Below are 16,107 nucleotides of genomic sequence, written 5' to 3' on the forward strand. Positions count from 1 at the left end.
TATTGTTTTACAGCGCATGCGCAAAAAGAGAAAACATGTAGAGCGCGGACCTCAGAACCATGAACAGATTAAACTTCCGGGAACTGTCGAAAGCCGCGAAACTCTATGGCAGCCTTTCTCAACCTTGGGTCGTTCGTTCCCGCCATCAAACGTTGTTGGACTACAACTCCCGTCATCCCTTGCTAACAGAATTGGTTCCCTCTGCTATGCATGCCGGGAACCGGTGCCTCCCCCTCAGGAGCTAAAGGAGGGCGTGCTGGGACATGTAGTTCAGCTCTCTCGCCAAATGCCTTGGCGGAAACGCCGCCAAAGAGAAGGACGACTCGGTTTCCCAGCGCCCTCAGCGCGGCTGATCCTGACAGGCGCGTTTTCGCGCCGCGAAGGCGGAGGGCCGGTCAAGATGGCGGCGGCCGCGCTGCTGCTGGTCTTCCCGTCTCCTTGGCCTCGGATCCGAGGCTTCCTGCGAAGCTGCTGGTCCCAGCTGGGCTGCCGCAGCCCGCCCGGGGGTAGGTCCTGGCTCCGTCTCCTCGAGGGGTCGCGGGGCCTCCTCCGGGGCGGCTCTCCAGGGGCTTCGCCTCCCAGACTTGCCTTTCCAGCTGTTTCTGTACAGCTCCCGTCAGCTGGAAACCCAGGCGCCCTTTCAGGACAAGCGCCGCTTTACTTGGGGCGGGAAGGATTTGCACTGTTTTGTTCTTGCTTTCATTTTTATGCTGGTGGGAACTGCCCCGAATGGTTTGTTTGTTTGTTTTTTGCAGAGGGGGCTGGATTCTGAAAACTATTTATTTATAAGATTTGTTACCCACCCATCACCCGTGTTATTTACTGCATTGGCCAGAATATAAGCCGCACCTTTAAAATTGGAGGGGGGGGGAAGAAAAAATACTGGCATATAAGCTGCTCCATTCCTTGCTGCTGTTGGCTGCATACTAGCCGGGGAGTGGGGAGCTGCGCTGCGTTGCTGGCGGCCTTTCCCCTTCCTCGCTCTCTCCACGTGCCAGGTGGGCACCGCTTTGCCCGCTCCTGGCTGCATACCGGAAGGTCGCGAAGATAAGCCACAGGTTAACTTTTCATAGTCGGAATTGGGGGGGTAAAGAGGCTTATATTCAGGCCAATATGGTATTCTACTTGCATATTTTGTAAAAATTATGTGCCGTTTGAATATATATATATATATATATATATATACATACCACAAAGTGTGTGTGTGTGTGTGTGTGTGTGTGTGTGTGTATACACACACACACATACCACAAAGTGGTTTACAAAAAGATAAAACAGCAAAATCGAGGAATAATTCACAAACCTACTTTGAAGCATGGTTATGGAAACAGAATATGCAATTACTAACATAACTTGAACCACTACAGTTGTTACTGTCAGTTATCTATTGTTACTAGTTAAATTTGTTATTTGCTTTATCTTGCTCATGGCAGACCAGAGCAACTGGAGAGAGGCGGTCCTGGAATTATTGCAGTACAGTTGTACCTTGTTTTGCGGCTGGGATCCGTTCCGGAGCCCTGGCCGCTAGCCAAAGGGCAAAGCGCCGCATCTGCGTGTGCGGAACAATTTGTGCTTCTGCGCATGTGTGAAGTGCGATTTAGCACTTCTGCGCATGCTCGAGCGACAAACCTGGAAGTAAGCGTCTCATTGAGCAAAACCACTTCATGAAATATTGTATCTAGTTAATAAAGGCAAGCAAATTACAACAACTAAATTATTTGTAACTAAGTTATTTGTATTTGTCTTTAAGCTCCTGCTTTAGCAATTCAGGGTCCAGCTTTTTTGCCTGAACCTATAGAAGAGAATGCTGAAAGTAAGGAGACTCCAAGCTTTCTAGACAGCATATTTTGGATGGCAGCCCCAAAATCAAGGCGGACCATTGAAGTAAATCGCTGCAGGCGAAGGAATCCTAGGAACCTTATAAAAATAAAGGTAACTCATCACATTTCTGTTGTCTTTCTTTATTTTGGTAGATTTTCTATTCTTCAATGCTCTCAAGATGCTTGTAATTTCTTATTTATTCACATTGGTATTGTAAATTTACCACAGGAAATTTTTCATTTAAAATCTGTCTGCAGCTCCTGGGCTGAACCTTTAAAATGTGATGGTATTGCATTTTGAAAACTTAAACCTTTATGTATACTACTTGACATGAGGAATTTCTCAGGTTGCTGGAAAACAATGTAATATATCACAATGGTAATGAGATAGTCATTGCCCTACATGGTTCTTAGCATTTGTGAAATCTCTCTTTTTAAATTGTTCATTGCCCAACGTTTTGTTTTCTTTCTTGTCTTTAGCGAAACATTGACGTCTGTCCTCAGTGTGGCAACCTGAAACTGAAGCATATTCTTTGTGGCTATTGTTATGCAAAGGTTAAACGGGAGACAGTTGCCATAAGGAAAGAAATATCGGCACAGGAGGGAGGACCACATAAGGCTCCCCCTGTAGAGACTGTTGTACTGTATGAGGGAGAGAAAGCTAGAGATGAAGATGAAGGCAAGCGGATCATAGAACGAACAAGGAAGCGCCCATCTTGGTTCACACAGGACTGATTATGTAGCACAGTGGAATCTTTGGTCGCAAAATCCTTGATCTCACAGAGTAAAAATAGCTGAAAAAAATGCTACTGATAACACTTATCCCCAGAAAGGGTAAATTTAAATTGTATTTTTTAATTTGCCATTGTAGTACGGCATCACTGCTGTACTTTAAATGTTAGCTGGATGGCTAATTTAGCTAATGTAAACTTAGCTGATTTTGTCATTGTATTAAAGTTGGTTAAGCAAAGTCAATCATTTGCAGGAGCAGATTCTTACGGCATCTATTCGGTCATATTACACTGTACTGTGCATTGGGGGGGGGACCATGGATTTAAACTGTATTTGTAAATGAAATAAAGCATATTCAGCATTATAATAAATACTGTGCGTGGTTCCATTTGAAATTCTGTGAAATTTTGAGCTATGAGGAGGTGAGGATTGTGAGAATGTAAGAAGTCAAGTAGAGCAATGAAGTGAGTTGACAAGGATCTCTTGCTGAGTTGGAGCCCAATGGCTGAGAGGTGGTTTTGTTCTTTCATTGCTACTGGCTACATCTAAATAGTGACAGTTCTTTAACATCTGTTTCCATTTAGAAGCTTGTAAAATAGCTAGTTGTGTTTGTGAGGTCCTTTGAGAATCTTTAATGAAAAGGACAACTACGTTAATAGTCTGAACCATAACTTGGGTATGCATGAAGCACTTCTTAAACCAACATCATTTCATTGATTCACCCACTAGTGACACAAATTTAATCTCATTGATTAGATGACATTGAAGTACCGTACCATGTTGTATCTGCATTCATAGAATCATAGAGTTGGAATAGACCACAAGGGCCATCGAGTCCAGCCCCCTGCCAAGCAGGAAACACAGAGTTTAACTTTTTCCCATCTATTCTTTGAGAATCCTATTACTGAGCTCATCAACTTTCATCTCTTATAAGGGCCAATATTTTCCCATGATACAGACTTTAGAAAAAATCCTTGTTTGTAATGCATGTAAAACTTACTGTTTTCTACCAAGTGACATTTGCACCTACCACGTACAGTTGTTTATCGTCTTATCCATCAGTTCAAATAACAAAGTTACTCTGGCAGGGGGAAAATAAGAACTCTGTCCCAAGTAAACACCTATTTTGTGCTCTAAATAAAAAGAAACAAATCAACATAGATGTGTTTGGTTTTATGACTATAGTGGTACCTCGGGTTAAGAACTTAATTCGTTCTGGAGGTCTGTTCTTAACCTGAAACTCTTCTTAACCTGAAGCACCACTTTAGCTAATGGGGCCTCCTGCTGCCACTTGCCGCTGCATGATTTCTGTTCTCATCCTGAAGCAAAGTTCTTAACCCAAGGTACTATTTCTGGGTTAGCGGAGTCTGTAACCTGAAGTGTATGTAACCCGAGGTACCACTGTACATGGTTGATATTTTGCAGAATTTTGAGTTTACTTAGCAGGAACTGGGTATAGAAGGAATAGGAAGAGATGAGACATTATGAAGCAAGACTAGAAGGTGTTGGAATAGCGGGGGAGTTTCAAGGCTTCACGGCAGCCTTAGCTCCTTTGATACTTCCTATTTTTCTAATATTTCCTACATCCATCATGACTAGGAACCTGTAAATAAAGAACTGAAATTTAAAGGAGTTGAGATCCTTAGAGCCAAATTCTCAACAGAAAAGAGCACACAATCACATGGAATTGAAGCCCTAGACAAAACCTGGCATGAGTGGAACACTGGCCATACCATATTGGCAAATTGCCCTGCTGTCCAGCCAGCGCTTCCCCTGCGCAGCTCTGCTCGGAAGCTGCAAGCTGACCCGGGCAGGGGGGCAGAGTGCACACAGCGTGAAACTGTTGCTGCGCGTGTGTGTAAACATAAATCAGGCTGCATGCACGGTGTCTCCCTTATCTTCTAAAAGTCTTTATTCGCGTAGAAAAACAGCTCTTAAATCTCTCCTGGTGACAACGCACACATCTTGCGTCCTCTCTCCGCAAAAGCGAAACCAGAACTGAACTCAGGAAAACACTCCCCTCAGTATATTCAACCACGCCTCAGAATGTAAGACGTCACACAGAACCTCTTAACCCTGTAGGTTCTGATTCTCTCCACATACCATACCTTCCAAGTGGAAGGGGGGGGAGGAATAATAATAATAATAATAATAATAATAATAATAATAATAATAATATGCTGGCCATCTGACTGGGTTGCCCCAGCCAATCTGGGCTGCTCACAACAAAAAATGTACAACATCACACACTAAAAACTTGCCTGAACGAGGCTGCCTCCCAGAATTATGAAAGCCATTGCGGGTTCTGATTTGATCCCGGAATGTCCTTATTTCCTCTGCCAGTGATGCTGCCACCGAGCTCAAGAAGGAAGATGAGCCAGCACTTGTCCTGAGCAGCAGTGGCAGCGAGGGAGCATCCTGTGGCCTCTCCATGGCCGCTGCTGCCGGCCTCCCCCTTGGGCAGATTGTGGCAGCTGCGGGAGGGGGGGAGGCTGTTGCCGCTGAGCCCCAGCCTTGCATGATGTGCTGGCTGTGAGGTGCAGGCAGAGAGCAGGGCTACCCTGGCTGGGAAGAAAGGCGGAACGCAAGGAGTAGAGTCTTTGATTTAATAATATTAATAAACCTGTGTGTGTGTGTCTGTCTCCAATCTTGCCCCTTTCTAAAATTTATTTCTTGGTGAATTTCTTTTTGTAAATCTATCAAAGAATTAAAAAAAAATCAGAATTAAAGGCAAAGGCGTGTCAGTGGCATGTGTGTTGTGTCCCATTGGTGAAGTCGTGATGGCGCTTGCCCTTCTGGTAGGAAATGCTTGGGGGGTGGAGAAATGGGGGGGGGTCAAGGAGGTTCAGTTGGGAGGAGTGAGAAATGTCCCTTTTTTCATCTGAGGAACGTTGGAGGGTATGGCATACATGTGTGAGCAACAGCCAGTCTGTGTTTACTCCTTTCTTTACTTTCCTTGTAATCTTTTCATTTCCCTTTTTTTTGAATTATTTTTTATTCATTTTACAATACAAAAATATAAAAACACATAACACAATTTTTCACAAATACATTTTTTGGAGTTCCCTCAGCTCTTCTGCAAATCCTCCGTTTTAGTCCTTCTTCCGCATTTCTTAATCTAATATTGCCTTTTATTAAAAACCTCCTCCCTCTTATTCCCTTTTTTACAATATTTCTAATATTATTTTCACAGAGCCTCTTACAAACCTACAAACGTTAATTGTTCATCGCAAATACTTTTCAAATAGTCTACAAATTTACTCCAGTCTTCAGTGAATCTGTGGTCTCATTGGCCTCGGATCCTTCCTGTTAGTTTATCAAGTTCTGCGTATTCCATTAACTTCATTCTCCGTTCTTCCATCGACGGTAATTCTTCTTGTTTCCATTTTTGGGCTAGCAGTATTCTTGCCGCTGTTACTGCATATAGAAAAAGCTTGTAATCTTTTTCTGTTTATTTCATTTCCTACCATTCCTAACAAAAATGCCTCTGGTTTCTTAACAAATGTATATTTCAACATTTTTTTCCAATTTGTTATATATCATTTCCCAGAAGCCTTTCACCTTCTTACATTCCCACCACATATGATAAAAAGTCCCTTCCTTTTCTTTACATTTCCAACATTAATTAGACACTTTATACACTCTTGCTAACTTCACTGGTGTTATATACCATCTATATACCATTTTCATAACATTTTCTTTTAATGCAGTACAGGCCGTAAATTTTAACCTTTCGTTCCATAGTTTATCCAGTAATCTTTTCATTTCCATTCAGTTACTGGCCTTTGGAGAACTACAGAACATTATTCTGAGTAGCTGTACTGGGAATGTAGATTTGAGATGTAACAGGAGTATAATAACCAAATGCTTGATCCATATAAGGGCCAGATTAGGAGGTAGCCGTGTTTGTGTGTGCAGAGAGAGATGAGATGGATAGATTGCTAATACGTCAGAGATATGAGTGAACAGTAGGTAACACTGAATATTTATGTAGAACATTTTATTAGTATTTGATGCTTCACATATATTTCACTGATCCTTACAAAAACCCTGTTAAGTGTCAGTCCATGTCCTATGTTCTACTGAGAGAGGTGGTGGCTTGGGTAAAATCAGCTAGTGACATGGCCAAGAAGAAGATTAAACCAGGGGTTTACGGCTCATGTCTTTAGTCTACTGTTCTATGGGGGCTCTATAAAACTTAATGGTCTGTCTTGATATTCTACATTATCTTTTTGTGAGTTTTAGTTCTGAAGGAGTAAAACTGGATTATGCTCGTCATTCATACAGACTACAACCTTCTCTATGGCACAATCCTCTATGACCCACCATGTGTTAACTGAAATGAATTACACCTTTCAAAGCAATAGGTGGCAGTGAATCTCTAGTTATTTCAGACTACAATACCAACATAGTCCATGATGATGCTAGTGAAAAATCTGCAAGTATAATTAACTGCATTGGGAATAATTAAGAGAAAATGTAATTGTTGACCCCAAGGTTTAGTTACTATAATACACAGATTTATCAGAAGTCCATTCTGATAAATGTGGGCATGTGATAGCTTCAATTGGAGATATGTTTTCAATTCCTTTTGCAACTGGATGACATAGTTGAGTGATGGTATATGAGGGATAGCCAGTTGGTGTCTTACGAACTGGATTAAGTCCCTAAGGCAATTTTGTCTGTGGCCCTGGTGACCATCATAATTTTTAATTCATGCTATGGTAAAATATTTACACAACTGTAGGAGAGGAGAAAGCATTATTTCCAAAAGTTAGACATGCAACATGCACCATTTATATCCTTCACTTTCATTTTACAACAGCATTTAATCCTCATGCATGTATATCTATACATGCCTGAGCATACACACTCCATAACTGGGGGATCCTTACTGGTGACAGCTTCACAGGTGGTTAAGCTTTACAATAAAGGAGTTTTGCTATGTGGCAAAATACATTTCCTGTGCATTTTGCCACATAGGAAGTATATTGGTAATTTCCTGCTATAGAGGTAAACCCAGGGATGCTTTTCCAATTGCTTTTTCAAGATGCTGGCAAATGCTCAGAAATCCACAAAAATAGTGGTGGAACATGCAAGTATCCTTCTGAGAAAAGACCAAGAGGATTGGCTCTGAAGGTCATGCAGCTGTTCCTGTTCCACTTTTAGCATTCCTCCAGAAGTTCAGATGAAGGTGCAACTCCCAGTCGTACGTTTGCCTCCCTAAGCAGCGGGAGAACGGCTCTTGCTGTTAGCAATACCAAAGGGAATTCCAGGGCATCCTTTGTCCAGACTGCAGTTCAAAAGTGCTGGAATATTGATGCTCTTAAAGCTCAGAGGCCGTTTTATTTATTTTTTACAGGTGGGCAGTGCTATCCCTAAAATGCAAATTTGTTTTTACAAAATCATAATAAGGAATTTTAAAATACAATTGATCATGGATACTATAAACCAATTAACCCTTTTTTTAAAAAAAGGAAAAACAAAAAAGCTAGTGGGGCAATAGAATGGAAGTGTATTACGTTATTAAGTAATGAACAGGAGTATTTTATCTTGATTTTAATAATGCAGGAAACAGTGACCACTTAATAAAGCTAATTGAACAAATACACAGTTTGTTGCATGAAACATAAAGGAATCAGAAAAGAGAGCAAGGAAATCAGAAGGTAAAGCTGCACCCAAGTGTCCCATTATATTTGACACTGCTTTACTGGGAGCAACCAGGAATGGATTCCTACGTTTCCACTGAAGAAAGTACAGACCATTGTGAAAAGGCTTGATGTAGGGTAGAAGATTATATTTTAATTGGATGAGCTCTAATTATTGCAACTCCAAACTCGGAAGTTTATTTTTTCCTAAAAACGTATTTACACAAAGAACTGTTCACTGTTCCACAAAAGTGTGATCGATTTAAACAGCATTGCCTTGCTAAGAAATACTCTTAATCTAGGTAAAATTAGTCATGACTAATTTCCTCTGAGTAAGCCATAGTAAACAGAGGCCTCATCCACACTCCTGCTTGCCCTGCCGCTTTCCCCTGGGAAAACCCACAGCTTAGCACTGAAGCAGAACAAAGGGCAATCAGGTTTTCCATGACCGCCATTTGCTCTGATTTAGCACTAAAGAGAGGGTTTCCCAGGGGAAAGCAGTGGGGCAAAGGCAATGATGCTCAGACCTGTGCCTAGAAAGCGCAGGACAAGTCAAAAACCACCTGGACCCACGCTTTCCAAGCGCAGGACAAGCAGGAGTGTGGGTGAGCCCAGAGAGAACCCGCTTGTGAATAAACACACATGGGAATGGAACTTAATGTACCGTATTTTTCGCCCTATAGGACGCAGCGACGCAGCGTGGGTTGTCAGCACCCGGGGCAAGGCAAGTAATTTGCGCCCCCTAACCCCTAACCTGCCGCCGCTGCCAGCTTCTTCTTGCTGCTGCCTGGTCTGGTGTGGTTCTCTCCCACGCTCAGCGCTGCGCTGGGGGGCCGCTGCACTGTCCCTCCCCCAGATAGTCCCCCGCTCTCTCTCTGCACCGCATGCCTGGCACCCACCCGCTCCACAGTGGGCGGCGACCCAGCGGCTCGGATCGGATTCGCACAGCCAGCACTGCAGTAAGAGAGAGTGAGTGAGCCAGGTAGGGGCAGAGAGCTGCGAGTGCGAGCGCGCGCGCCCCCGACGTTGCGCCCGGTGTGGCTGGCCCCCCTGCACCCCCCCACGCTACACCACTGATAGGACGCACTTTTTCCCCTCCAAAAATGAAGGGGAAATGTGTGTGCGTCCTATGGGGCGAATGCAGGCTTTCGCTGAAGCCTGGAGAGCGAGAGAGGTCGGTGCACACCGACCCCTCTTGCTCTCCAGGCTTCAGGAACCTATCCCCCCAGCCCGGCAAGCTCCCAGAGCGATGTCAAAGCTGCACGCAGCTTCGCCATCGCTCTGGGACCCGTTCTGGGGGGTGGGATCAGGGGAAGCTCCGGCTTCCCCCGCCCACAGCCTCGCAAGCTCTGAGAGCGATGGCGAACGTGCGCGCACCTTCGCCAGTGCTCTCCGACTTGCTCTGGGGGCTGGGGAAGCTCAGGCTTCCCCCACCCCCAGCTCCGGGAGCGATGGCGAAGGTGTGCTCACCTTCGCCAGCGCTCTCCGACCTGCTCTGGGGGCGGGGGAAGCTCGGGATTCCCCCACCCCCAGCCCCGCAAGCTCCAGGAGCCACTCTGGCTCCCATTCTGGGGGCTGGGGTCGGGGGAAGCTCGGGCTTCCCCTGCCCCAGCCCCGCGCCTGGGGGGGAAAATAATTTTTCCCCCTTTATTCCCCCCCCCCAAATCTAGGTGCGTCCTATGGGCCGGTGCATCCTATAGGGCGAAAAATACTGTACATTGTATGAATGTTGACTAAAAAGCAAGTCCCTTCAAGGCTTATAGTCTGGTAAATGGTTATAGAACCACAGCTTAGGTTTCCAGTGGACCTTAGTTGTGACTATCCTTAGCTGAATTGGAGTCACTTTCATCAGCTGCTATTCGTTTCTGAAAAACCACACAGGCCCCACAGGCGCCATCTTTAAAAGAACAGCCCATAGTGTGAGCTATAAGAATAAGGGGAAATGGCAACATATGAAATAACCACCCAGGTAATCTGTAAATATAGGCTGATATTTGAACTTTTTCTATTTGTATAGGAATACAGTGGTACCTCGTGGGACGCGGGTGGTGCTGTGGGTTAAACCACAGAACCTAGAACCTGCCGATCAGAAGGTCGGTGGTTCGAATCCCCACAACGGGGTGAGCTCCTGTTGCTTGGTCCCAGCTCCTGCCAACCTAGCAGTTCGAAAGAACATCAAAGTGCAAGTAGATAAATAGGTACCGCTCCGGTGGGAAGGTAAACGGCGTTTCCGTGCGCTGCTCTGGTTCGCCAGAAGCGGCTTAGTCATGCTGGCCACATGACCCGGAAGCTGTACGCCGGCTCCCTCCGCCAATAAAGCGAGATGAGCGCCGCAAACCCAGAGTCGGTCACGACTGGACCTGATGGTCAGGGGTCCTTTACTTTACAGTGGTACCTCAGTTTTTTAACGTCTCCATAGTTGAATGTTTCGGAACTCAAATGCCGAAAACCCGGAAGTAAATGCCTCAGTTTTCTAACGCGCCACGGAAGTCAAACAGGAAATCCAGCTACAGATAGGTAGCCGTGTTGGTCTGCCATAGTCAAAACAAAAAAATTCCTTCTAGTAGCACCTTAAAGACCAACTAAGTTAGTTCTTGGTATGAGCTTTCGTGTGCAAGCACACTTCTTCAGATACACTTCAGTGTATCTGAAGAAGTGTGCTTGCACACGAAAGCTCATACCAAGAACTAACTTAGTTGGTCTTTAAGGTGCTACTAGAAGGAAATCCAGCTTCTGTTTTGAGTTTTCTGTATTGAGGCTTCCGTTTTGAGGCTTCTACTTTCAGTTTTCGGTTTTCAAATGTTTGGGAACTTGAACGGATTACGTTTGAAAACTGAGGTACCACTGTATAGACGGAATGGTGTGATGCTGTATCCACCCCCCCTCAAAAAAAAAATTATTTCAGTGGTTTGGCAGATGACATAAATACTTGTTTGAAGGTTAACTGAAGAATTGCAAGTTATAGAAGCCTTGGTTTCATATGACAAGGCTATTCTTGTTTGTTCTTCAGCACGACTGGGAAGGAAAAGCATTACAAGTCATTACTTTTTAAAAGTATGCTGCAAATATATTTTCCAGAGACAATATAACTTATTTCTATGTGACTTGTGGCTCTACAGGGTATCTCAATTAAATCTTACTCCTGTAGTTGTGCTACTGTATTCCATGGTCCTGGCAAGTGAAGAAGATAAGATGAATTGGGCTACTCTCATGCTTCATGAAACACACAGAAAGGAATAAGATAATCCAAAGAGAAGGGGTAATAGAAAAGTGAGCCTGAAGAATGCATTGTCAGTTACACTAGAAAAACAAAATTAGCAGAGGTCATCAAGAGGGGAAAGTATGCAGAGTCACAGAAGGGAAACTTTGTAATGAATGGAGTTCTCTTCCGTCTTGGAAGTCTCTTTTTCTGTTGGTTAGAGCAGCAGCTGGGAATCTCCAATGTGTAGGACTAATGAGGCCAACATGAGACCATTTCCCCCGAGTGTCATAGGACATGGCTCCTTGCCTAAAGTGGGGTTTGTAAGCAGTTGATGTTGGCAAGTGCAAAAGCCTGGTTGGCAACCTCAAGATCCAGCCTCCCAGTTGGAAAAGTCCCCTACCTCTGGAGTAGAGTTCACCACAAATTCATAATAAACACCTTCCTACTCTAAACAATTTCACTGCCCTCTAGTTAATGGGCTCCAGTGGCAGAAGTGATGACTGTGGATAATGCTAGCAATATCCAGTCCTACCAGGGCCAGCCTACCCATGAGGCAAGGTGAAGCAACTGCTTCAGGTGGCAGAATCCACAGAGGCAGCAGATCCCAAGGTATATTCCCCTCTCTGTTCCTGATATATATCTCTACTCGCCCCTTTCTCCCTGGTATGGAGGGAGGTACCATTTTGTTGTTCACCTCAGGTGCCCAAATGTTCTGAAACTAAGTAAATAAGACTGTTTTATAAGGGATAAACTACTAGAAAAAGCAAAATTTTATAAGGGATAAACTACTAGAAAAAGCTACCCCTATGAAAGTATAAGGGAAAAACATGTTCTGTAGAGAAAGAAAATATTATGTAGAGAGAAAAATATCAGGTGAGGTGTTTTTAAGCAATAATGCACCTTTCGGGAATCACATTTCAGCCAGCATAGAGTTGTGCATTTTTAAAGAGCGGATTCATTTTTGTCCTGTTTCAATGGACATTTTAATTGGATTAGTAAAACTTATTTTTACCTGACTCAGACCTTAGGGATGGGTAAGATAGACACTGAAACAAGTAGGCCCTGATTTATTCAGAGAGATGCAGCCAACTAAACCATACTCAGAGAAGAATCATGGAAATCCATGGTCTACTCCGAGTATGATTAAGTCAGATACAACCTAGAGGCAGCAGTTGGGTATTAGGTGGATCCAGAGCAGGCTTCCTCAAACTCAACCCTCCAGATGTTTTTTGCCTACAACTCCCATGGTCTCTAGCTAGCAGGACCAGTGGTCAGGGATGATGGGAATTGTAGTCTCAAAACATCTGGAGGACCAAGTTTGAGGAAGCCTGATCCAGAGCTAGAACAGCTAGATCCGCAGCTATTACTACTGATTGAGGACATGAACTTTGCTTTCAGGCAATCACTTTCTCACCGTGCTGACCTGACAAATGCTGGGGTTCTTGCTCCTGTCAAATATGCTGTATCACTGTTCATCAGAATCAATTGGCAACTGATTTCAGCAGGGTGATGTCCACTGCCAGTAATTTAATTCAGCTCACTTTATTGATGACTTAATGGCTTTGATTATAATGACATTGTCTTCCAGATAGCAGATGTCAGAGCTTTCTAATCATTTCCCCAACTATCACACAGAACCAGCCATTGTCTTCCACATGTAGTAGGGGTATTGAATTTACAAATATTCTGCACATAACTTAAGAAGTGTACTTGCAAATTAACCTTAGAACACAATGAACATGGCTTGACTGCACGGTTTTAAACATATGCAGAAGATTCTAGGGAGAAGTTAAGGATAATTGCATTTAAAAACCAAGAAAGCCAAATGCAAATATAAACTAGCTGGTTTGGAAAAAAATGAAGACAAAGAAGCTTGCAAATAAAACCAACAGTTAACCTGACTAGACTAATCAGGTCACCTGAGCAGTGTCTTGGGTTTTAGTGTGCATGCAAAGGTACAATTGAGAAGTCCTGATGGACCGCACTTTTTTGGCAATGCGTCACCCTAGATGACACTGAAGTGTGAAGTAGCTATTAAAGGGAGAGGAGTCCTCTCAAAACTCTCTACCCAAAATCTGTTCTCACTGATCTAAGTGGTTGTGTGTGAGTGGGTGGGTTACTATTCAGAAGAGATTTAAAAGCATTCTGACTTGCTCAGGGCTTTTGTTAAGCATTTCAAAGCAGAGACCTGGCACCAGAGACATTTTTTCCAGAGGAAAGCCCTTAGAGCAATTGACTGCACCTCAAACGATTTATGTTTTAAATAGACAAGATGAGCAAAGGTAGTTGAAGGAGAGCAAATGAGCATGCACCATGGAACATGTAGCACTGGCGCAGAGTCTCCTTGTGACCAGGCCAGTTCAGGTCAGGAGATAAGCGGCTTGCCACATCAAAGTGTTTTAGTAAGCCCTAACATTTGAAGGCCCTGACAGGTGGACATCCTGAAGAAATGAATTTTCCATTTGTGAAAAGAAAATGGATGCTTTATTATTTATTATGAAACAGATTGGGGGTGGGAATTGCCATCCTGTTCTTTGTCTCAGGCAGCAAATGGTCTTGGGACAGCCCTGGTTGTTGTCCAGCAACATCTGGGTGGCCGCAGGTCCCCCAGCCCTGAAGTAGAAGATACACAGCAGGTTCTATATGAATTATAGCATGTGTGACCTTAGCCATTATCCTTCTACATGCTGGGTACCAATGCTATCAGGCATCAGTCCCAGCAAATGCCAAGCTTACACATTTCATGTGGTGGTGAGTACAACTGTCACCATGATCCTGGTTCCCCTTTTTCATCCCCTTTGGGTAATTCCCACCAGGCTAAACAACTAATCCAGTCCCGAGTTCAGAAGTGATTAAACTGAGGCATATCATAGCCAGCCTAGACAATTGTCACATTGTTCAGAATTCTAGTTTATAGTTGTCATTTTAACACCACCGCTCCCTGACAGTTGTATTGAGCTTTTAACAGCTACAAGGCAGACAGAAATTTAAGTTTTATTTTGTATGGAAATAAAGTGATGAGGGACAGCATTGCCTGTTGAATTGCTGCCTGCTGCATCATTCTTAAAGGTCCAGAGCATCTGTCAGAAAAGTAATCTGCAGCCCTAGCATCCAATGCACATACTTTAATCTCAAGGCTGAAAAAACAGACAAAAGCAGGGAAACTCCCTTCCTCAGCGCTTACACCAAATTAATCACAGTTGGCCTATGTGTCAAATAATCATCTTGCTAGCTTCCCCTGAAGCCCTGGACAATATTTGAACTTCGTGATTTAATGATTGTAGCAATCCTTGGCAGTTAGCTGGCCTTCAAAACAGTTTGTCAAAGGTCTACCTAAGAAAGCTGAGGGTACTGAACAAAAGCATTCAAGAAGATTGCAGAGGGCAAAGTTCAATGGGGCTTACTCTAAAGTAAGTGCACATGGGATTGCAGCCATAGGCTTACTGGCTCCTGTTGAATTAAACCATATTAAAACCAGGTATTCTCTTGGTTTGTAGATCAGTTTTATACTTGCCCATGGTTGTTGTTTTTAAGGGTGTGTTCACTGTGGCTTCCCACATAACTATAAGAGAATGCTGGGACTAAATTTTTCCTGTTATTGACCGGCTACAAAAGATGGGGACTTTGTACTGAAATGAAGCTGTAATGCATTACTTATTGTGCTGTGACTAATATGACTTTATGTCTTATTTTAGCTACAGAGAAAGCCCTTGAGCAATGGGGAATTACCAGAAAAATAGCAGTATGGGAATAGGAAATGGAAAAGAAAAGGAGCGAGAAAATGCTTCACACTGGATTTCTATAAGCGCAGTGTTGATCCATTTTAGATGTGTGGTGCTGTGCAGCTTTTGTAAACGGAAATGCAAATTATGAATTAGCCTATACAGCTTGCCACATTAACCATGCGACTGGACACAATTTAAAGGAGATGGTATGTATCTGCTTTCAGTTTAAATTTACCAGCTTATCATTATGTCTGAACCATAGGAGCCAACTTTTAGGAGCTGCCGAAGTCCCTTTGGCTCCCCTAAGGTTGATGGGCATTGCCATTCAAATGGTTTGCGTGTGCCACATCTTGTGATTGATTATGCAAGGTAGGGCTTTCCTGCCCCTCCCATAAAAATATTTTATTCAATTTGGCACACCTGGTCTGAACTGTGAACAGTGAATAGTTTAAATTACCGTATTTTTCGCTCCATAGGATGCACTTATCCCCCTCCAAAATTAAGGGGAAATGTGTGTGCGTCCTATGGAGCGAATGCAGGCTCCTTGGCTTCAGCGATAGCAACGCAAAGCCTCCAAAGCGCAGAGGGAGCGCTCCCAGTCCCACCAGGAGATGCTGGGGACTGAACCTGATGCCTTCTGCATGCTAAGCAGTTGTTCTACCACTGAGCTATGGCCCTAACGCACAATATTGTTGTCAGGATAAAATGGAGAAGGTGGAGGCTGAAGTGTGTATGCTCTGTGGAGGAAGTATAAGAAGGAATATAGTATGTAAAGTAGCCTGTAAGTGAATAAACTAAGGTATATTTTTAACTTACTCTCCTAATAATTTGTATATAAATTATAAAAGTGGTATATAAATTTTGTTAAATAAAAAAGAGGAAATGTTCAGACTTTCAAACAGTATGTTATGCCTGAGCCTTCATTGCTGAAACTCCCAACAGCATTTTCATGCTCACAAACACCTGATGAAGGAACCATT

General features: G+C 43.5%; 1 protein-coding gene and 2 long non-coding RNA genes across 3 annotated transcripts; 1 reads left to right on the forward strand and 2 right to left on the reverse strand.

Moving 5' to 3' along the window:
* The first annotated feature begins 1 nt into the window (after position 1).
* Positions 2-2,923, forward strand: MRPL32 (mitochondrial ribosomal protein L32). The gene is made up of 3 exons (XM_083468877.1): positions 2-506; positions 1,751-1,932; positions 2,301-2,923. The coding sequence occupies exons 1-3, from the start codon at positions 17-19 to the stop codon at positions 2,553-2,555; spliced, it is 927 nt and encodes a 308-aa protein (XP_083325003.1). The 5' UTR covers positions 2-16; the 3' UTR covers positions 2,556-2,923.
* Positions 2,924-5,480: 2,557 nt separating this feature from the next.
* Positions 5,481-9,644, reverse strand: LOC310690331. The gene is made up of 2 exons (XR_014518048.1): positions 9,275-9,644; positions 5,481-8,877 (listed from the first exon to the last, which is right to left on the reverse strand). It is a non-coding gene; the product is annotated as an uncharacterized lncRNA (long non-coding RNA).
* A 1,485-nt stretch (positions 9,645-11,129) lies between these two features.
* On the reverse strand, positions 11,130-15,869 carry LOC310690332. The gene is made up of 2 exons (XR_014518049.1): positions 12,415-15,869; positions 11,130-12,120 (listed from the first exon to the last, which is right to left on the reverse strand). It is a non-coding gene; the product is annotated as an uncharacterized lncRNA (long non-coding RNA).
* Positions 15,870-16,107: the final 238 nt, after the last annotated feature.

Source organism: Podarcis liolepis, assembly GCF_965112155.1.
Source record: "Podarcis liolepis genome assembly, chromosome: 12".
NCBI classification, from domain to species: domain Eukaryota; kingdom Metazoa; phylum Chordata; class Lepidosauria; order Squamata; family Lacertidae; genus Podarcis; species Podarcis liolepis.

Bases quoted from the DNA above. Each gene is read 5' to 3' on its own strand.
- MRPL32 (XM_083468877.1), top strand. From the start codon at position 17: ATGCGCAAAAAGAGAAAACATGTAGAGCGCGGACCTCAGAACCATGAA. The intron at 507-1,750 runs GTAGGTCCTGGC...TTTGTCTTTAAG, and splicing joins CTGCCGCAGCCCGCCCGGGG to CTCCTGCTTTAGCAATTCAG. The intron at 1,933-2,300 runs GTAACTCATCAC...TCTTGTCTTTAG, and splicing joins GGAACCTTATAAAAATAAAG to CGAAACATTGACGTCTGTCC.